At 41.9% G+C, this 24027-nt stretch overlaps 1 protein-coding gene across 22 annotated transcripts in view; it reads right to left on the bottom strand.

The window, feature by feature from the left end:
- LOC117463550 (receptor-type tyrosine-protein phosphatase delta-like) overlaps positions 1 to 24027 on the bottom strand; it is a 405065-nt gene that overhangs the window by 75717 nt on the left and 305321 nt on the right. For all 22 annotated transcript variants that reach the window (XM_071206543.1, XM_071206542.1, XM_071206541.1 and 19 more), the window contains one exon: positions 15701 to 15874. In XM_071206543.1, the coding sequence (XP_071062644.1) occupies positions 15701 to 15791 (91 nt within the window). In that variant the 5' untranslated portion in view covers positions 15792 to 15874. The remainder of the gene's footprint in view (positions 1 to 15700; positions 15875 to 24027) is intronic.

The raw sequence follows: 24027 nt of genomic DNA on the forward strand, positions 1-24027 counted from the left end.
TACAGGCAAACTAGCTCATGCTCCAGAAATCCTGCTGGATGACAACTGGCTTCCTCTCAGCAGCTCACATTTCCTGCATAAGTGTACAGCTTAAATGAGCTTTCTGGAAACAAATAACAAATTGGCTTCCTAATTCAAATGTGTCCAAGTCTGCCCTGCCCAACCATTAACATGATTGAACTAAAATAAAATGTTGCTAGTAATGCTAACAGGTTGCTAGCAATATCTAAATGAACACAGATGTTCCCATCCGAAGTCTAAAATAAGGAAATGTTCCTGCAACAGCATGATGAGAATCGTGATCTGTACAGTACCTTCAATGACTTGCGGGCCTTCCTATATTTCCAATTAGTACATACAACTTTATGTATCCCAAAGAAAATAACTATATTGCTGAGTTGTTGTTGTTGTTTTCAAATGAAACCTAAACTCATCATTTGAGGTGTTGATATGCTGGACACGTGGTTTTAATTATTAGCAAGACCCATTGGCGGTTCTACGGGGTGGCAGCTGCCACCTCAGAAAAATGCCTTGCCACCCCAGCTGCCACCCCAGTTGGCAGCTTTGTTTTGAAAGAAAAGTTGTGGCTCATCGGACATTTATGAGAGAAAATCTCTAATGTCCGAGTGCAAGTGAATGCAGCACAAGACGCAAGCCTTGTAACCCCTCCCCCCCCTGGCGAGAGCGTGGAAATATGATTGGCTGGCGGCGAATTCATTTGAACGGGGGGGACAGCGCAAAACGAGAAGCATTTTGGATCCAAGTAGACGGAAGGAATGAGGTATTCTTTCACACACAGTAACGCCACAAGCTACCCACAATGCAACACGCGCCATATATATATATATATATATAAATACGCCATTTTCCTGGAGGTGCAAATATCCTGGAAGTGCAAATATAAACAGCTAGCTAACGTAGCCAGGCAGAGCGCACTAGTTTTTTTTTCTGAATTAACGACCGAAGAAATTGTTGCATGTCTTCAGATTACATCTCTGGACTGGAGGGGTGTGCTCTAGGTCGTTACCAGTGTAAACTAGAGCTGTGTGGGTTGTCGGATTGCCCTTACAAGACTGCCTGCAGATGTATGGAAAAACGACAGTGGCCTTCGTCGATTTTGGCTGCATCTACGTCTAATTTCTGGAAACACCAGGTGAATACCCCACTTGTCACAATAATATTATCATGCCATTGCATATATGTGGTATTTTAGAGTTGACTAGATATTGATTAAGGCAATAGACTATGATATTCAGTACAGGAAGCTGGGGGAGAATCCCCCCCCCAGACCCCCTGCAGGGGTTGGGTTTTCAGCACGTCAACTCTTTCACCTGTGGGGAAATTGCAGGATTGGCTCCAGGTCGCCCTTTTAATTTACTACAAGACAAATGTGCCTTTTTATTTCATACAGCTCAATTTGGATTGAGACATAATAATCTAAACCTCATGCGTGGCGTTTCACTGTCAAGGGGAGCGTGTATGTAATTACATTGCAAATACTGACTTGAGCCCCACCACTGTATGGGTTAGCCCTACCATAGATTACCCAACACAAATGCTCTGGCGCCGCCACTGTTTGCGGTCTACAATGACAGAGAAGAGCCTGTCAAGTTTGGCTGTACTCAGCATTGAATCAAAACGCACCATAGCTTTAAATTGTTTGTGAGGCGTTTTGCTGATCAACATGGTAATCGCCACATTCAGCTGTTATAGGCATGCCAACTTGATGCTCTGCTCACGGATAACTCAATGAGAATAATAAACTGTTAAGATGATGACCTTACGTGTTTAAATATATTTTTTTCTTCTTTGTGGGGGTCTGCCCCCAAAAAACAGTTTCAAGTCCTGAGAAAGTAAAATAAGAAGGTGTGTAAAACTTCACTGCCCAGCCAAAAGAAAGTAACCACTTTGATTTAACTAGGCCAGTAGGTAAGGACATTCCACTGGATAATAACTGCAGCGATGTATATGTTTTAGCTGAATACACGTTTTTTTAACCCTAACTGATGCAGTTAGTCACTTCTTTAATGTTTGTTCTTTCTGATGTAAATTCAATGTTGTAAGTGTTTGCAGTGAAGTTGTGGGGCGCTGAACTGTAATTTTGATTATTTTGATTTATGATAGTAATTACTTGTCTTTCAAATGTGAAGGAGGGTGAGCAAGCATCTTGAGGAACATTCATCATTAACTCCTCCAAAAAATATAGTTTATTTAATAATAACACTGAATATGTGAATCATAACAGTGATTGACAGCTGATAGGAATAATATGATTGTTAATATTATCATATTCATACAGACACACATCGATGAGACAGTTAATTAATGTACTTATTGCAGCAGTCTGCATAGATTTGGTACCCGTGCTGGTCTAAGAGTGAAACCAACTCATTCAGTTAAAATTCATTAAATGACGTCTGCCACCTTATATATTTATATTTAAAGCTTTACTGATGTGCCACAATAATGTCACCTATGTTATTGAGTTAAAATATCAATATTGTGGCTTTCCAAGTTAACATTGATTAAATCAGCATACACTTCTGCCAGGGGATGCCACCCCTGAAATTCTCCTGCCACCCTCTTGCCACCCCATGAATATTTTTCTAGATCCGCCCCTGGCAAGACCTACATTTATGTTTGGTGCTACATTTGTTTACCACGTTGTAAGGTTCATTGGCTATTTCACAAATCTTGGAAATGAAAATTATGAAAATATGCAATATTGAACTACAAATACAATTAAATGTTTGTGAAATCTGCATCATGTAAACACCAAATGTGCAGGGGAAGCACCACAAACATTCACTCAAAGACCAAAGTGACCTTTCACAGAGCATGCTTTGTGTAGCAGTGAAGGAAGAGTATTGCACATAAAGGAGAGGAAGATATTTATTTCTGTGCTTACAGCTTGAATTGTCAAGTTATTGGTTTAATTGTATTTGTAATTCAATATGGCATATTTTCATAATTTTCATTTCCAAGATTTGTGAAATAGCCACTGAACCTTACAACGTGGTAAAACAAATGTAGCACCAAACATAAATGTAGGTCTTGCCAGGGGCGGATCTAGAAAAATATTCATGGGGTGGCAGGAGAATTTCAGGGGTGGCATCCCCTGGCAGAAGTGTATGCTGATTTAATTTCCAAACATTTGGTCTACCTATGTTGCAAATGTATTATCTCTTGGATTTACACACGGCATCTATTGCACGTCTGTCCATCCTGGGAGAGGGATCCCTCCTCTGTTGCTCTCCCTGAGGTCTCTCCCATGTTCCCTTTAAACTGTGGGTTTTCTCTGGAAGTGTTTCCTTGTACGATGTGAGGGTCTAAGGACAGAGGGTGTCGTATTGTCATACTGATATTCTGTACAAACTGTGAAGTCCACTGAGACAAATGTAACATTTGTGATATTGGGCTATATAAATAAACATTGATTCATTGATTGATTGGCTCCATGGTTAATTTGATGAAGTCAAAGTGTAATAAAAGCCACAGGTTTTAAAAATGAAAATATTTTTTAGGTCAAAATATTGCCTTTAAGCTTATGCAACTCAAATGTCAAAATGTCAAATAATTATCCAAATTAATACCATTTAAATGATTACTCTTAATGTTACTCTTTTGATTACATTTTTAATGAGTGTGTTTACTGTGACATCGCAGGATCAGGTGAAGGATTAGTGGCTTGTTTTTGTCAGCTACACATTATTAATATGTCTCCAACCAAACCACATGGAGTAGATCTAACTCGAGGTCTTTGAATTCTTAATTGCGAACCCCTGAAGAACAAGCTTCAGCTCGTGTGGTTGTGTCTTTGAAGAGCTACAGATGGGAAACAAATGAGGGCGGGGGTGTCAGGGTCAGACTAGCGGATGGGTGTTTTCCCTCGGAAGCAAACAGAGCAATGTCACCCCAGGAGTAAAAACAACAACCCTCAGGGGACATAATTAAAAATAATCCGGTGAAATGAAGAGCTTCAGATCACTTTTTGAAAGAGTCCTTCTTGATGTGTGTGGATGATTCATCAGGAGGTGTGTAGACGTGTGCGCATGTGTGTCAGTGTGTTGGAGTTAATCTGCTTTAGAGCCAAAGTGTTAAGGTGCATTCATAATCATTACCATTGAGTTTTTATTTTGATGTGTGTTGATTTTCTTTTTATTTGTTATGCTCCCAGCTTGGAAAGTTCTATAGGAGTAAGATCTCAGTATATTTGTCCAAATTAACTTATTTTGCAATATATAAAGCCATGCTTTTGTATGGTTTCAAGCCAAGATACAATCAATTCAACCTTGAAGATGGTTGTGTCATCTCAGATGTGAGGAAATAAATGAATCGCACATCTTTGGAAATCTTTCAAAGCGTGTAAAAGAATGTGAGTTAATTATATTTTTCCTAATGTCTATTAGTGAATTTAAATAAGTGGGTGTCATAGTTTCTAAGAGGCTGATCGAAAATAGCGGAAGCTTTCTAAAGACTGTCAGGGGCTAGAGATGTGATCTTTGGATTGGTGGAGTTTCTTCTACGTCCTTTTCACATTTTGACAAACTGACTCACTTGACAGAGAGGGTACACGAAGCGAGTGCACATGTTTGCCAGCAGTGATGGGCTCTACAGAAAATACAGTACATCATACATCGGCTCATTTCCCAGTAACAGGCCTATGTATTGTGAATGCCCTTTTACAAGCATACATGGTTAAAGATATGCGAAGGTGATGACGTCAGAGCATTGTGCTCGGGCTGAGCCACGGACAGCCCCGGCCCAATTCAACCCGTGCCCTTTTCACTGAATTATTATAAAAAAGCACAACTGTGAGAAGTGGCTGAGGATGTTTTAATGTGGAGTAGTGAAACTCTGAGGAAGATCAAGAGAGGAAAAGGACAATAATATTGTCACAAAATGCCACAAGGTACTTCAGTCCTCAGTTAGTAATGGCTCCATCCATTCTCTCACAGATTAAAGGTTAAATAGTCAGCTGGAAGTCGACATGATGGTTAACTTCATCAATATTCAGGGGAAATCTAGCACACTTAAAGCAAACACAAAGAGACTGATTTTCCCACTGGAAGAAGGTCAAACTGATGGGGAGGAAGCTTGTTACAGTGTGACAATATGGAATTAGGTTCCACAAACAGTTATATAAACACTTAGCAATATACTGTTATATTTCCAAAAAGCATGGACACTGCCTGTTCTACTCTTATGCTCTTTTTTTCCTGACCGTTTTGTATTTGTTATCTTAGACAGGTCCTTTCCCCGTAATGATTATTGATTTAAAACCTACATTTGTGTGGTGCACTGATACATATAATACGTTGGCACAGATATTTCCCTCTGCGACTCCGGTGTCATAAATCATTCCACAGGTGCAGGGCTATTGTCAGAACTCATACGTCCCTTTGCCTTTTCAACCCGGGAGGAAAGGGAGCCAAACACGTCCCTAAAAAACAATTTCCCTTCCCCTTCTCCCTGCACTGAATTTGTCAGGAGGGAGAACCAAGTCCAGATTAATTAGATTCCATTTTGTGGTCATCTTTGTTTTTTCCTCCTTCCATGCCTCTTTCTTTTTCTTTGTCTTGCCTACAGTCCTTACCGCCATCCCGGCTCCATTTATCACATTGCCATCTCTACTCTGCCTTCCCCCTTCTTGCTGGGAAGCCATTAGAGCATCTCTGCATCACCGCGGCCAGATTGCATTCCCGTCCCCGCTCGCGACATTTATCATCTTTTGTCCTAACTTTTTATCTGACCCTGCCCTGTGTGAAGCCCTATCTGCAATACCCACTGTAATGAAACACTGGGAGGTGAGGCTCAAGTAAGTAACCTAATTAAACCCAGCAAACAGGGACAAAGGAGGGGAAAGCACAAAAGGCCTTTGTGAGAGTGCCAGAGGAGGAACACTCACAGATGGCAGTGAGGAAGTCAGAGCAGTGATGTGGCGCCATGCCCATACCACCTTCTCTCCTCAGTATTTATAGTGTCCCGAGATGTCCGTGATTTGGACCAATAGTATGGCAGTTTATCTTTATCTTGACAAAGCACTTATTACAAATCAAAATATGATGAATGTAAGAAAATAAATTATTCTGTAGGACATGGAAATATCTCAGTGATAAGCCCCAAAGTATTGAATAATGACTACTAAGAAGAAATCTATCCTCCCTTTTCAATTATTAGGCAAAAGTCGAGTGAATTGGTCTCATTAGGGACAACATGAAGAATGCCAAGCGTCATAATTATCGGCGCACTGCTGCAAACAGTATCGAGTCAATACAGCAACATGTCAGGAGGGCATTAGTGGGCAATTATTAATCCATATCAAGCTGGGATGGACAATTAAATTATTACCCAATCAATATTTCCAGATCTGGTACAGATGTAGAGCAGTGACCGGGCAGAGGGATCTGATAAGGGCAGGGGGGGGACAGCTAAGTGCTTCTTTCTGCTTCTTCCAGTCACGGACACACACTGCAACTGGGTATGTTAGTGGAAGTATACAAACAACTAGGTATGTAAAAGAAAAACATGATAAGATTCTTAAAAAGAAAAAAGCATCAGATAATTAATCCTAAAAATCTGCTATTGATTGAACGCTTGGCAGTTTGCAGATCCTAACATTAGAAAGATAAAACTGTTACAATGTTGACCAAGGATTGTGTTTCTTTCAGTATGGAGCTACTAAAATAGTGTATTTCACTAGCAAAGCTCAAAATGCAAGGTGCACTAGTGACAACACAATAGGTGCTCATCATTTGTCTCGCTATTATTATCAATGTACGGATAATATTGCTTACTTTCTGGTGGTACTCCCACTGTTCTGGATGCAAACTGAATAATCACTCTCATTGTATCTTAAGAAACTATCTCACATAATGTCAGTCATCCTTTGTGTGAGCGATGAAACAGAATGAGCGTTGTGTAACAGGCTCTTGTGCGTTTCAAAGACGCCACACAATGAGCGCTGGCGAAGCCAAAGTAGCTGTCTCCCTGCAGATAGCAGTCATCTTCAGATAACAATACCTTCTCATGGTCTGTTTTGCTTTTTGTTTGCCATTATTGTGAATCCCATCTCATCCCTGAATCGCTTTAGTCACTGTGCAACCAATTGATTACTGCTAAGTTGCCTGGACTGGGGTTATTTTCACAGTGTATTGCCTCACTGCATGCTGCAATGGATTATGCTTTTAACATAAGATTGTATTTTAGCTGACTTTTTCTGATAAACCTGCATTATTCTTTCATTTCCACTTGAATCTTTTCAATATAAAGCTTCAGTTGCCATTATAATAATACCAAAATGTTTGCACACCATTTAAAACGCACTTACTTCATGTGGGTTTGCGATGATGACTCAACGCTTTAATGGAAATTGGTTGAAGTTGAATTTAAGACTAACACTTTTTTTAGAAAAAAGAAAGATCAAAATGGTGACATAGAATCCCAAATACAATATGTTTAATCTTTTTTAGCTTGACTTTCATCCACACATTTCAGATCTTTAAAAAAATCATTTCATGGCATGTCAGGAACCTTATCATATCTGCAGGATTAAAGTTGTAGGCTGCAGGATTACTTTTTGGAAATGATCTCTGAGCTTTGCAAAAGAAGAAGAAGTGTTTCACTTTATTTTCCCATAGTCCCATATCCTCAGATTCCAGATCTGTGGCAGTTCCCATTAGATTTATTTTATCTGTATTTAATTAATTTCACTTGTTAGCTGTCTTATCAAGTACTGTTACGGTGTTCTCTTGCTGCTTGTATATTGTACACATCGTGCATCACTGAAGCAGCCCTTGGTTATTTTTAGCATAGGTCAAAGTGGATTTTCGAGACCATCTGATCAGTGGTGCTCTTTGGCAGTAATGGAGAATGAAAGCATATTATTACAGATATGCCATATTGTCCGTCTCTTGGGTCCATTAGGTGTCCAGTGTGTGTGTGTGGAGAAAACAACACTATTTTTATACATGTGTACTCTGCAGATTACAAATATGTGTCCAAATGTGTTTGGATACCCCATATGTTTTAGTTTTTCCATTATTTTAATACATGGCCATTTATATGTTGCTTGATAATGATATTATTTGTATGCAGAATTAAAGCTAATGTGCCTTCATCTCATCCAGTCCTGTTTAACCAGGCTTTCAGTTTCACTTTGCTACCTGTGGACTGACTAATGTCTCCTGGGCATCCCCAATCTCTTCAATTGGATTTGGCATATTTTGGCCAAAGACATAAGGCTGTCTCTGTGGGACTTAATAGCAAAAACACAGTTTCCATAGACACTTTCCTTGAAGAATCACAACAGGGGGAAAATAACAGCCAATTAAATTGCTCTCCGTGTAATAAGAGGCACCAGCTCAAGCAGTGTGAAATTGCTACGGCTGTAGGAAACATACAGTAGCAAGAGGAACAGAATCCCTGATCATGTGTTGTTTGTCTTCCCTCCGAGGGGCAGAGTGGGAAAATCTGACTTTGAAGGTGTACTTAAAGAAATCCATGTTTAAATCCTGACATCATCGTGTCTGCTGCACAGCCTTTTCCCCTTTTCTCTCCAACCCCCCACATACTGAGGGAAGCAGATGAGTGGATTAAGGGATGACTCCGTAAGGATTGAGTGAGATCAAACTTAAGAGATTTGTGATTAAATATGTCAGACGGAGTGTTTGCATTGAGATTGGAACAAAGTTAAATATCACCACTCTTGATCCTAGTGTCCATCTCTGTTGTATCAATTATCTACACTTAATCTGAACTATCCCTCATCATGGCTAAAGTGATTGTGGTAATTCATTAGTTGATGGGAGAATGATGAATGTCATGAAATGCTGCACCAGGGGAGTTTTAGAGCTTCAGGGAAACACATTGTTCATGGTTGTTATGATGGATGCTGTATAAATGCCTCATAAATGTCCAGAGACCCTTTAGTAATTGTGTGTGTGTGTGTGTATGTGAGAATGCATATTCTACAGTGTGGAGGGGGAAGCTTGGCTCAGTTTCAGCTGAGAAAGCCTATGGGTCTGTCTGTGGCCTGAGAGTGTTTTCGCCTCTCAATGGAAGCTTTCACTCTCATTTGCCATAACTAATAAACTCCACTCAGGCTGTGTGTCACAATAAATCTCAGCGACTCCGACGGCATGACTCACTTGCTGTTGCAGAGAGAAGGACAAGTTTGTGAATATATACGCACACGAGTGAGTTAATGAGTGAGCAAACAAACAAATGGGGGGGGCGGGGTGACAGAAAATAGTGACGGATGCAGTGTGTGCGAGAGTATAAGGTGAGAAAAGACTTTGAGCACTCACTCCATCACTCCCCTGAATGTAAATCAACTGTGACAAGAGGAGCTTAGGGCATAAAGATTCCCAATCGGCGTCAAGCGTTGCAGTGCTGTAGGTAAGGAGGTGGGGATGTAAGTTCTCTGTCTGGGACTCAGGGATCGCCCCGAGGCGCTGCATGGAGATGAATGGGTTAGACCATTAACCCCACTGCAGAATTCCCAACACACCCCACAGGCACACAAATGCGCTGCGCCCAGATCAGTCCAATGTGTCGCACTCTGAAGACCCCCTGGAGTGAGACCAAAGCTGCAGCCGGGGGCCAGGTGTTTACCAACACAGGCGCACATCTCTCTCACACACACCCACCCACCCACCCACCCACCCACCCACCCACACCCAGCGCCACGGCTTCCACAGATGAAATATTTGTATGTATTTATTGTCAAAACATTTAAGATATTCATTGCTATCGGGATGTTAAGAGCATAATATAACAACAAGTTAAAAAAATAAATTACATACCCCACCTTTAAATCAAGATATGCATTTAGCAGTATCCAGATTTGCAGTTTTTAAAATACATGATCATTCTCAATGTCTGGAGAAATAGACAATACTTGCTCGGTTAAAATGGAGCTGAAATCTTATCAACACCCTGTTTTGAGCATTTTTATTTATTTATTTATGTTATGCCAAAGGAGTAACTTTGAGTGCTTATTGTTTTATTACATATTTGAAACATTGATTCTTGCAGCCTCATAGACCCTTTGGCAACCAATAGTTATACGTGTATCTGTTTGACTTAAGGATAAACAGACTGGGTATTTGATTAATATGTTGATAATGTGACGTGCCCAATATATCTTTTAAAACCACAAAGGGGAAAATTGTAGTAACTGGCCTGCTTGTGCAGAATGGATTAACAAGTCATTAACTGACCATTTATTTCAGGAAACCAGGTACTGATAATGCAAATATGGCAATGCTCGCCACTTGATACCATAATAAAAATGTTGATCTTGAAAAGTATGGACGTGATCCATAAACATGTAGGTTGTATATTTCCTACTTTCATCATCTTAGTACAATTTCTCGCTCTGAGATTACCACACGTGCGGATGATATGTACTCCATCTTCTCATTGTTCTGCACACTGCGGTAAAACATCATCTGTGCAGGCAACGCTGACGTATTTCAGACGTGTCTGGTCCAGTTATCCCATTACTGCAGCTACAGCATCAATCTATTAATTGCACTGTCACTGGGGCAATGTCACGAAACACCTGCATTGTTATACAGTTCACTAGCAGAGTATGAAGGGTGATCAGATTTAGTACGTATGCCAACAAGACCAGAATCATGCCAACTGTAAGCCCAGCAGATGCAAAACAGCTGGCATTGTGCTCAGCTCACCGGCTGATCCCGGCTTCAAAGGCAAGCTACAAGATACTCTTTGTGTGAGAGTGTGTATGTGAGAGACGTATAGAGAGCCAGTCTGGTGCACTGCGTTAACGTGGTCCTCTTTTGTTGTTTTGACACCTTAATGGCTCAAAGGACAGATAGAGAGGCACCCGGCTGAGTGAAATCCATGCTATTTCACACTATGATGGGTGGTATTCAAATATATGGATTTGGAGAAAGGGAATCTGGGAGTTTGTTGATTACAACTCAAACGGATTTACAATTTGGATTATGGAGCTTTTGTTCTGTCAATATTCCCACTCTGAGACATGAATGGTACAGCATGTTTAAATTGCCCCACCATTTTAAAGTCAATGTGTCTTGGAGACATAAGTGCACTTAAAGGCAACGTTAGTGGCTGCAGGCTAGCCTTTAATTACCCCTCTATATTGTATGCAAGTATCTGCGTTTCTTAAGAGTGGGAGGGTCAGGACTGGGCTGACATTGCTTGTCTTTGTGTGGTTCTGTGGTCTAAGTGCAAGGAGAAATGACTGCAATCCATAGATGAGGAGAAAGGCTCCAAATAATACACTTGTGCATAGCTGCCTTAGAAATCAGCATTAATGGAGTTAATAATGGCCCTGATAAAACCTTTAGACATAATTGCAGTGTTGGTACAGGCTCCAAAGAAAATGGTAATGACTTCTTACTCATTTAGTTCAACCTTCAAGCGAGAAGCATCTTGCATGGCACTGATAACATTGTTTTTATCTCAGATTCCCAGTGTTGCCATAAGGTCTTCATCCAAACAACCAAATGGTAATTACCTGCTGGCAATCTCAGCGAAGGTGTGAGCATGATGCGCTCTATCCTCTTGGAGACGTTGATGCTGTTTTTAAAGGCGTTCTGTGCTAAGGCGCGTTTTGAAATGAACGAGTGGAGCCAACAATGAGATTTCCACTTGAGCAGTGTCCGGCAGGATGATGAATGAGGGGGGTAGTCTCTGGGAATTAAAGTGATTTCAAGTTGGATAGAAAATCTCTACTAGTTCAGTTTTCCCGTTGGTTATATGTCATTGTATGTGGAAAAACAAACATGTAGGATTGCATGTGTCTTTATTTGTGTGTCTAATTTGGTGTGCAAGGCAATGTGTGTGGAATATGTAGGCTGCAGCTCTTAAGAGTACATACGTCAGTTTGTGCTTGAATTAGTGTGTGTGTGTGTTTGTGTGTGTGTGTGTGTGTGAGCGTGGTGTGTATGTGGGACATGAGTGTAAAAGGGAACGGAATAGTCTCCATTTAAATCAAATTAGCATGCAGGCAAATTAAGCAGAGGGATTTAATTTGAGCTGTTGTAAAAATGCTAATTTCAGTACAGCCCGGAAGCTCATATGCAAATACAACACTATATTACAATAATTCATATTAGGCCAGGCATGCATAAAACACACATATTACAGGCTGATGTCATCTGGGGAATAGAGTATCATTAGCTCTCGGACTTGCTACAAGGTGATCCTGTTTAGGGGTGTGTGTGTGCATATGCATGTTATTGGGACTTTGTATCTATGTGTGTATCTTGTTGTTTTTGTGTGTTAGCTTAGATATACTTATCCAATCTGACTAGCATCTCCCTGATAAACACGCTGCACTACAAATCATCGTTATGATCATCTGCATTCCACCCACAAAATACTACATCTAAATGTAACCGGGGCAGAAGCTGTTGGATTGTTACTGCAGCACTGCCAACGACTCCTCACAGAGCAGGAGACGCTCTACGATCATACACGTGTAGCTTTATAGTGAACATATGGGGAACTGATTCCTCTCACAGAAAGATAATTGAATTCCTGTGTGAAATATGAGAACAACTTATCTGATGTTCACATTAAAACGGGAGTCATTTTGCATCCGTGTGAACCCATCTTGCTTTTCTCCCTCTGAAATGGGTCAAAAGAAGGTCTGCATCAATAGACAATTGTCTGTTTTACGTCCCATGTGGTTCACCTTTGATTGCTAGCTCAAAAGGATTTGCACATGCCTGCATGCTTCTGCTGTACGCACCCATAAGTGAGAGAGATGTGGCCTGGGTGTTAACATCTTAATGTTTAGAGAGGCTAGAGGGGCCTGTCGATACTAATTTGACGTGTTAAAGAGAGGCACGCTGGGACTCACCATGCCATCCAACAGAAAGGAGAGGAATCAATTAAAACACTATTAGTTCCATGTGTGACAGGGTCCGACATGGCATGGGGCAGAACGTGTGTGTGGGTGGAAGCCAGATTTCCCCTTTTAGCATTTTTAGATTATAAAAGTATTATTTGATAAGAAGAAAAAAAAATCCTTCGACAGTCAGCAGTTTTGAATCCTGCCGTTCAGCTGTACTGTAGCATAGGTCTACGTGCTGCACACTGGGGCGCAACCACTATAGTTAATTTTAGGCTACCCGCATTGTTATTTGTTCCTCTTCTTCCCTGCCCAGGTGCAGATGTCAATGCTCCCCCTCTCCTCCTCTGATGCTTCCTTTTTGCGTCACTGTTAGCAGATGACACGGAATAATTGTGTGTTGCCTCCCTGCTCTGCCTCTCTCGCGCGCTATGTCCCCTTGGCTCACCAGGGACAATTATGCCCTTCTTTCAAGCTATTGCCAAGCCCAATTTGCCACACAAATTAATTGGTCCGCATTTGAAGAGCGAGGGGGGGACAGGGTGGAGAAAGCGAGAGGGAGCAGCAGAGAGAGAAGGCCAAAGACAAAACAATGATGAGAGAAAACAAACCATCAGAGCGACACAGAAACAACCCTCGAAGATCATTTCAGAATCCATCATGATAACAGGACATATTTGCAGTATGTGCTAGTGTTCTGGGGCTGAATGGCATTCTTCTCAAAGGGGGCTGCAGTGTCCACTGGGTAGGACTGGCTCAGAGGAACGGGCCATCTGTTGAGCAGGCCGACTCAGCCATGTTCTGCTCTCTCATGTCTCATATCCTCCAGCATGCTAGCAGTCGGAGGATAGCTCACACCCAAACGGATTAAAAGCACCAACAGAGGGCAGCTTTCCCTTTAGAGTACAGCCTGTGTTTGGTGCTGGGGGAGGAATCTGAAGCAGACTAAACTCAGCAAAGCTTTTTGGTTCTCAGCACACACCAGAGTGTCTGGGCTGGGTTTGCTTGTGCAGAGGCACAGTGGAGGAAATAATGGAGCAGCTCAGTCGCTGGAAGGGGCTGTTGCACTGCTTCCAAACAGCAAGGGGGAGAAGGTGGGGAGCAGACAAAGGCGCAGGCGGAAACACATTAGAGAGAAAAAGCCCAAAAAAGAAATGAGGAGACAATTGGCAAGAGAGTGATTAGGAAGAAAAACAATAGAAGGGAGCTGGGCAGGGGAGGAACAGACATGTGCAGGAGGGGGGAGGACATATAAATCCCCAGGATGATGTGCTCTCTTACCTCGGTTACAGACAGGGTACACACACACCTCACCCCCGTGACCCCCCCTGACTCCCACACACACCCTCCGTCATTAACACAGCCACTCGTGAACAGTTTGTTTTGGCTTTGAGATGATGACCCAGCACAGCTGTCTGAAGCAACAGCTGCCCACAGACACACTGCTAAAGGAATGACATTAATGGGAAGGCGGTTGGGTGGGTGGTGAGCACAGAGGCGTCAAGATACGGAGGCTGCTGACGACACTTGTGCAGGTTTTTGTAACGTGTGCTCGAGTGATATGTCTGGACACACGAGTGGAAGTTTTTGGCAATCGTGCTTTATCTCATGAAATGCCGTTATCTAAATTCACACTGCTCTGTAGAAGATGGGACTTTCTGAAAAGATTACTACTAAAGAGCCCCCTCAATGGTGACGTTTATCGACTGTTAATGCCATATGAGGAAGGTCTCGTAATTGAATTGTGTCAATAAATCCTGGGGCTGCACATAAAAAGGGGAATAAACGGAGAAAACATTTCTCGGCTTGCCTCGCACCCGCTGTGAGACATATGTGGCGGGAGCCAGGGAAGAAAAATAAAACACATTTGAGCAGATTGCAAGGAACATTTCTAAAGCAAAAAGTTGTGAATCCATCCCATCAATTTTACTTTGCGTGGCTCTGTGGTATATGACCTTGGGTGAATGATCCCTTCAGTCAAAGATATTTGGCTGAACTGAGGGGATTTCAGTGGGTGCGAAAGGAGCAATATAACTTTTATTCATCCCTCTGTGACTCCAGAAGCTAATGATTCATGGATCTTAGTGTAAAAAAAAAGAACATGGTGGGAGGGGGGTGCTGTGGTGCAGGAGCAGGGCTCAATGAGGTTTGAAAACTGTTGTCACACATCAATGGGCAGGTGTCTGATGTCAAGTAACTCAATTCCAATGACTTCTCATGATGAGATTCTCTGCTGGGGCCGGGGCATTGCTAGTTCACATCATAGTTTTGCAGCAGAAAATGAATTGTTTGTGTTGTAAAATAGGGACTGTGATAGTTTGGTGAGATACAGTAAAGAGATCGATCATTTTGCAAGATGTGTGCGTTGTTTTCCTGTCCAAAAACGTACCTTTTATTCTCACTAAATGCACCGTGGACACTTCACAAGTTTTCACATTGCATTTGTGTCTCATCCTTGTATTTTGGACCATGATTAGCTATAAAGTTGAGACTCGTGAAAATCTCTTGAAGTCAGATTTAAGGTGAGCACAGAGGTTTAGTTTAGTATACATTGTTCTCCCTTTGTGTCATCTTTGACTGTACTTTCAATTTAATATTGTTCATTAATATATCCAATACAGACAATGTATTTCCCCAAATAATTGTATTCTTCAAACTGTCTCCATCATAGTACAGATCGGCATGTTTGTTTCATGAATAAGTTTCATGCATTCATTAGGTATTTATATGACTTGTTTGTGACTGACATGAAGTATTGATGTGTCTGGTGAATGAAAGATAAGCCCCTTACCCCCAGCACAGCAGTATACAACACTTGAAGGCCGTGAAAGTCGAGGGTTCACTTACTTTGAGCGTCGGCGAGGTGCAGGAGCAGACCCAGGGCCAGCAGCAGCGTGGGTCTGGCTCTGTGCATGGTGGGACAGCTTGGCACCAGCATGCTTTGGCAGCCTCAGTGGAGCTGGCTCACAGAGCCCTGTGAGTCAGTCTGGTCTGATTTCTCAGATGCAGGGTATTCACAGCCTAAGCAAGGCAAGGAGGGATGGGGAGAGGGAGGAAGGGAGGGAGAAGGAGAGAGAAACAGAGTTAATGAAACAAAGCTGTTTGGCTCCACAGGTTTTATCTATCCCTGCACATTTCTGACATACCCCCACACAGCCTCGGCTGGGGCTGACAGAGGAAGAGGCTGATGTGCTCACGGGGTATGTTCTGACAGTTCTCTAAATGGAATAGTCACTTCACACAATGTGTGTGCACGTGTGCATGAGAGGCAGAGCGATAGAGGGAGAAACCACGCAGATGAAAGCGTGGACTAATACGATTTTGTCTTCACAGCTTTAGTCGCGAGCACCAATTAAATTCGCTGTATAATAAGAGTACATTTTAAGCCCTCCTCAGATCAGTGTTGATATCTGTTTCACATTAAAGTGCCTCTGTAGCAAGTCGGGAAACACAGGAAATGTTCATAAATTCTCCAAGCTTGTTCATAGTTTTGCAATTCGAAGACAATTTGACTTCTGAGAAACTACTGAGGCTTTTTCTTTAAAGTATAACACAAGATAAGACTGCTGTCTTTTAGTTACATTATGATACACACATGCAACAAACCAATGCATCGAATGCTTCTCACGCCACATGTATGTAATCCATAGCTGATGCTTTAATAGCTCTAAATAAGGATACAAAGTGATGGATTAGCTTAGCTTTAGCACACACACACACACACACACACACACACACACACACACACACACACACACACACACACACACACACACACACACACACACACACACACACACACACACACACACACACACACACACACACACACACACACACACACACACACACACACACACACACACACACACACACACACACACACACACACACACACACACACACACACACACACACATTTTCACTTTAGCACCGATCAAACAACTCATGACATCTATAAAACAGAGTGGCCAAGTGTCCATTCATGCTTCTGCCCTTTATTTAAGGGCCACTATATCGGCTGTGAAAATCAATGTGATACAGTGAGCCAGTATTAGCTGCAGACGCGCTCTATCCCTTGTCATCCATTTGCTTAAGCCACAGCTTGATCCTCAGTGATGGATGCTCTGCGGTAGACTTCGGCTTGTGTCACGGCTCCTAGCTAATCCAAGTGTGTGAGCTTTGATGACATGCTGAACTGCTGGTTAGCATGCTAGCAGGTTTGCATTTGTCCGGCAGGGTGCTGTTGTTTTCAGACATTTCAGACTCTTCAAGCTCCGTGAGATCAAAGCCGTTTGATGTCTTGAAGTTTGGGGCACTCTGCTGCTTCAATAACGGTTTCATCAGGAGGCAGCAATATTACTTATGTTGCTAGGTATAATAATTGATTGCACTGTTAATCTGCAGATTTGACCGCCTCCCAATAAAAAACAAGGAAAACAAGCCCCCCCCCCAAGCACGACCAGCAGGCCCAATGATGACAAAGTAGCTAATTTCCCTGTTACCAATCATCCTCTTGCTCGCCCCTAGCTCTCCCTCTTTCCTTTCTGTGGGCTGTAAATGGCAGAAAAGACGGGAAGATAGCGCACCTGTCACACTCGATTTGTGTTGGGGGGAGATAGACACGACTACCTGTCTCCCAGCGCCGTAGGGCTAGCAGCAAGCGCAAGAGCGGGGGACGTGTGGCGAAGGGAATCAATTTGAAGCAATCTCATCCCCCACTCACACCACCACCGACACACACACACACACACACACACAATATACATATACATACACATTAGACAGACATTTCACATGAGCAGTGTTTGTAGCGACTGTGAATTAGATTAGAATCAATTTGAGTGAAAAACCTGAGCAGGGCGTCAGGGGACAGAGCTGCAGCGTGATCGTCCTCCACTCATTGTTTTACACATCTGACCAACCAAATCTAGCTGAGAGCCTTTGAGTTAATTAATGTGCACATTTACATAATGACATGAAACTAGGCAGCACACAAGGAACTGTACTCAGCAGCCCCCCCCCCCCCCCCCCTCTTTCTCTGATCACGCCCGACACACACACACGCTGATAGAGGCAAAGAGAACCATATGTATGTTGTGTAACCACCGGTGTGACAACCGAGAGGCTGCCATTTGAGTAAATACAAGGAGAAGCTAATGTAAGCACAGCTAAAACACCCTGCAAAAACCTTGATTTATAGCAAAAAATGAAAGCAATTATATCCGGTGTTGATTTGTGGAGTTAATTTTTACAAGAAAATTGCACTGTAGATCCTTCCTGATGCGTGGAGGGGAGAAGGGCCACCTGGCAGACCTGGCACAGAGGCAGCAGTAGTGTTATCTCACAATGGATTTACTGTAGTCTAAATGCTGCATCTTTTTTTGTTGTAAAAGCTTGTGCTCATGCGTGTGTAGTTGCATGTATGAGCATGGGTACACATTATCCTTTCCGCTCCCATGTGTCAACATAAATAGGCGTCACCACCTTTGCTCATGTTATCCCCAACATGGCTATTTTACTCTTCAACTCCACGTTGGTGGCATTGATGCTTTCCATTGAACATGTATTACAATAGAAGGAACAAAAACAATCTTGCCTGTCTTCCTGAGCCCCTGGTGGTATTATTGTGTTCCTATTCAGTGGTGCTTCATTCAAAGGGTTTTGCTGCTGATAGCAATCATGCATTATTAAACAAAGCCTGACAACATGCACAATGTTAATTAGAAAAGGGGGGAGTGTGTGGCAAGAAAAAGAAAGGGGCTGTTGAAATGTCTACTCTCTCTCCTTCTTCATGATCCTTATCAGAAATGTGAAAGAGAAGGAGGGTTGGATGTTTATACTCTCCATAATGGTTTGTCTCTGTTCTCATTTCAGTGCGTGTTTGGTATTCTGCTCCATTTAGACAAGCAATAATACTGAGGGCAAAAATAAACAAGATAATCAGTCGTATCTTATATTCCAATAAACTTGTCATGGGAAAGGATGCAGGCAGAATGGTTATGAGCAAACAACATCAGCTTCGTGGTAGTTTGGTCTTTCCATGTTCTCGCACATGCTGTGATATTTTGGCAACCCAAGTACAAAGCAGTGGGGAACAAGTGCTGACACGATATTGCTACTGATGGCGGCGTATTTAACTAATCCAACATGGGGCTGAGCAGAACAGACCTACAACATTATGCCCATCCTTCGTGCAAGTTCCCCTTTGGCCGGCTCCGGGGAATGTTTTAAACGGGGTGTTTTTAATTTCAGGCTCATGCACAAGCTGACTTGAACTTGAAGTAAAGAGTGGATTCACAATATGTTATGCTAACAGACCAAAGCAGCCACAAGAATGCCACCAAATCTATTAAGGCCAACTCTCTGTAATTAGCTCAACACATGCAAGAATGAAGCGCTGCAAAACAGCCAAGGATGTGATCCATACTGCACCGGGTCTCATGCCTAGCCAGGCACAGTAAATAGGAATTTGTTTCGTTTTATGAGGCAGGACTTTCTATTTCCCTCAGGACCAGCAGACTTAGAGAATGCAGTAATTACCCCCCCGCATGCACACTTTGAGACTAAAATGATATGCAGGGCTGTAGCTCTGCAAATATCTCTGTGATCTCTCTTCTTGAAGCACTTTAAAGTGTAAGTTAAGCAGCAGAGAGGAGGAGAAGAGTCAGTACTCCAACAGCGCTCTTTTTTTACTGTTGACATGGCGCATAATAAACATATTTTCCAAAAATACATCCTGATAAATGCAAAATAGTTTACGCTATCAGAGGAAAGCACAGTAGGAATTTCACAGGATTGACGTCAACATTGATATTTTAGATTAATTAATATCATCTTAATAAAACACAATCAATGAACATCATAGTCAACATGCTGCTGCACTATTGCATCAGAACCAATTTGTTTTGTAGAATTAAATCTTATTGCAAATCAAGACATTCTTTCGACAGTATTTATTTGTCTTTCTTGTTATTGCTTTCAACTTTTTCTAATTATATGCAACAATTAAATAGTTATTATATGGATAATAAACAAATAGCTCCCAGTGTCATTACACAAATCATCTATCTGATTATCATTCCAAGTTGTTTATTTAAATTATTCAGCATTTGTTCAGCAAATGCAGGACATAATTGATCATTTACATTATATTGCTATATTTTAGATTAGGGAAAACATACAAAACAATGATGTATGAAAGTCAGGTTTAAAATAAGTTTCATATAAAAGTTAGGTCAAATAAAATAGGTACCCACATCGGTACCACTTTACAATAAGACTACCCTTATGAAGGATTCATAAAGGGTTTATAATTAGGTTATTAATTAGGTTGTAAACACTTTATTAATCATTCAGAACCATTTATAAACCAGTTCTAACATAGTTTTCATACGTCTCACTATTTGGCAAGATGACTAAGCCTTATATTGTCACTAGCTTACTTTGTCTTCTTCATCAGCCAGCATCCAGCAACAAAATTACAAATGGTAGTAACTCATTTATAAATAGTGATTTGTTGTACACTTTACAAGGCTCCCTTTTGGCAGTTATAAATGTTAGTAACTCATAAATAAATGGTCATAAAGAGATGCCAATAAACATCCAGATGGATGGGGGGAGAATCAACTCAGTGAACAACAGATACCAAGGATGCTGGCTGATGAAGAAGATGAAGTAAACTAGGTAGCCAATATAAGGCTTAGCAGTACAGATAAATGTGGGCTCACTATTTGGCAAGCAACCGGTCACAGTTGCCCTGTTTATCTCATGTCTTATAAAAGCTTATTAAGGATTTATAAAGTGTTCACAACCTAATTAATACATGAATTACAAACTATTCGTAAACCCTTTATAAGGGTAGTCTTATTGTAAAGTGGTACCCACACATCTCCCTCCTCGTGAGTGAAGAATTAGGTGACCGGGCTTTTGTTTTGTCTCTCTCTGAGAAATCAAAGTTGTTGTGGCATCAAACTTGGCAAGCGAGCAGGGATAAGGAGAATATTCATACACTTAAATACACTTCATTGATCATCATTTGGGAAATTGTTTAAATGAAGGCCTAATCAAAGGGCATAATAGGGCACCCGCATCCAATTTGGAAACAGTTACAAATGGCCGTCTATGACAGCCAAGAAAAAACCTATGATGAAAAGAAAAAACCCTTTGGGCACTCACTGTGAGGGGGGGGCCTCACAGTGAGTGCCCAAAGGGTTTTTTCTTTTAACCATCATATGAGCAGAATTATAAAATAAGCTTATCAAAGGCACAGCTTCCCACCCTCACACATCTACTTCCTTTGCAATCCCAACTTCCTCATCAAGAGGGGTTAAGTTTGGGTGAAGTCACAATGTATTTCACATGGTGGCTTCAGCCATCTTTTATCTTTTATTTGTCTTTCTTTAACACCAAATCTCTTATGTGAACTTTTTTCTTCTTTTTTTCTTCTGTGCATTTTTACTGTTTTCATCTCCTGCTACTTTTCTTCCGCCCGCGATGCTGTGATTTAAGAGCGAGTGACAAGGCCGTTTCACACACATCGCTCCCGATCAGCCGACATGTGTAATAACAGCCCTCAAGCTAAGCTAAGCTATGCCCTCAAGTGCAGCCTCCACATGAAAGACCCTGACAAGCTCACATCAGAGGAGTTTATTTGCTTTACTTATTTATTTTCTTTCCCCCCTCCCTTTTTGCCTCTTCTGACCTCCCTCAAACAAGCCTCCCACGGTCATAAACCATCCTCTGGGTGGTGCAGCCTGAGAAACTAAGTCAGGGTTTACAGTTCTGCCTGCAAGACAGTCTCATGTTTGACAAGCAAATGCAGCCAATGCTGTAACTGATGGTTGTATCTATACTGTATCTGTTTTCTTATCAGCCATCACAAAACACACAGCAGGAAGCTAATTGCATCTGATGACATTTGTCTTTTATATAATTGCTTTAAAAGCACCTGCTGCGGCTGGAGGACATGAAGCTATCACAATCCCATCTCAGCTGTGTGTCCGCTGCAAATTAGTGCCAAGAGATTTCAAAGCCATCGCCCTTTGCTATCTGCACAATGATCCAGACTTTTAAATGTCACCCCCACAAATAGAGTAAAAAAGCATTTATCCACCTGGCTCTTGAACCATTTTATAATATTATTGTGCCTTTTATGTAAGAGTTTCCCGTGTTTTGCAAATGACTGTAGTAGAGGTTAGAGATGTTCATCGAGCTGTAAAAACAGGATTGTACTGGAAAACACAGATCAAGGAGAGAATGTTGCAATTTGAAAACTATGACCATGTTTGGGTCCAAAGAGCAAGGTTTTGTCCTCATGAGAATCCAGCCAACCCAAGCTGACCTTGATCTCACACATTTGTATCTCACAAACACTCCTCCTCCTCCTCCTCCCACTCCTACTGTGTGCTCTTTTTGCTTTCAGCAGTCTTGACTTTTCTTTCTACCTGCTCACCACTTATTTCTCATGTTCTCTCTTCACCAATCTTCCTCTCTCCTCCCATTCCTCTCCCCACGTTTCCCAGCAGCTGTTGGGTTAGGATGGATGGTCCCCACAGTGCAAGACCCTGACCTGCAGCCTAGTGACTGATTATCTCAGTGCCCTGTTGTGCTGCTCCCTGAAAGCTTACACACAAGGTTACACAGCTATTGGGTGAGCTTTAAAACGCAACATATTTCATCTTTGTCTGCATTATCACGTCCTTTGACCTTGATGACACAGTGAACATACTACCTATTGAACTCTAATGGACGCCACTAATGCCTTTTCAATGTGCAGCAGATAAAAGCAGTACCATCAGCCTGTAGGAGCGCGTGTGAGCTGTGTACACTATTCAAATTAGGGATGTCCCGATCACCTTTTTTTTGCTCCCGATCCGATTCCGATCATTTGATTTTGACAATCTGCCGATACCGATTTTTCCCGATCCGATCTTTATGCAATGCATTAAGAGAAAAAAAAGGTAATAGATAACGGCTGTCATCTTGTGTTTGTGTTGTCTCCTGGGTTCTGTAGTGCCCGGAGTGTGTCTTTTTATTTCCTCCCAAACCCCATCCCCTCAGGAAGCCTTTGCCTCCTGTCAGGTCATCATTGTAAATAAGAATTTGTTCTTAATTGATTTTCCTGGATAAATAAAGGTTCTACTACTACTACTACATCCAACGCGATGAATTAAGCTATCTTGGCTGTTATTGTGTTGTTGGCCTTTTCACTGTTCTGGGGCAGTTTCTCTTTCCTTTTAAAAGTCTCTGAAAGTGTTGGTTGTTTCAGTGCCGTTACCTGAGTGGCCGCTGTGTACTCGCCGTGTTGTTGTTGGTGTTTGTTTCTCAGGTAGCGTATTAGATTGGTTGTGTTGAACGTAGCTCTGTTCTTTCCACCACGCGGAACCTCCGCCTTGCAAACATTGCATCTGGCTGTTACACTGCCTTCGCTTTCCATTTTATAATACTTCCAAACTGCTGACATTTTCTCTGTCCCGACTCCCGAGTCACCAGCTGAACGTAGCCTCTCGTTAGCTTACTGCTACTATTGGACACTGCGCCCACTCTGTTGCCAGATTTCAGAGAAATAAGCAACCAGGTCTATGAAAACAAGACCAAAGAAAGCAACACATACATGATGTTGTGTAATTTTAAAACAAAACTAAGTCCTCAGGATGACTTTAAGACGTGAACATGGTCATTTTTGTTTTGTAACATTAAATAAAAAAAAAAAAAATTATAAAAAAAAAAAATCCCGATCCCCGATTTTTTTCTCCCGATCCCCGATCTTTTGAAAATCACGTGATCGGCTCCGATCCCCGATCACGTGATCGGATCGGGACATCTCTAATTCAAATGATTGCCTGCTTGTTGGGCGGCCTTCTCTTGTGTTGGCTTGTCACAGTGTGGGCGGCTACTGTATCACCAGCAGGAGCCACTTGGGTCATACTTGACCTTGTGCCTCAGCATTTAGTACGAGAAAAATGCTTGTTATCATGTAAACAGGCTGAATCTTAAGGAGTCTATTGTTTTGGGAGCAGAGAGTGTGGCAGGATTGGGGGGAAATGAGAAAAATGGTATAGGCAACAGCAGCCAACCTGGAATGGATGGGATTAAATGTATGCCGCATGAACAGGGGAGGGCTAAATCATGTTACATATTATGAACCAGGAAAAAAGAAAGAGGAACGAGGG

Source organism: Pseudochaenichthys georgianus, chromosome 18, assembly GCF_902827115.2.
Source record: "Pseudochaenichthys georgianus chromosome 18, fPseGeo1.2, whole genome shotgun sequence".
NCBI lineage: Eukaryota > Metazoa > Chordata > Actinopteri > Perciformes > Channichthyidae > Pseudochaenichthys > Pseudochaenichthys georgianus.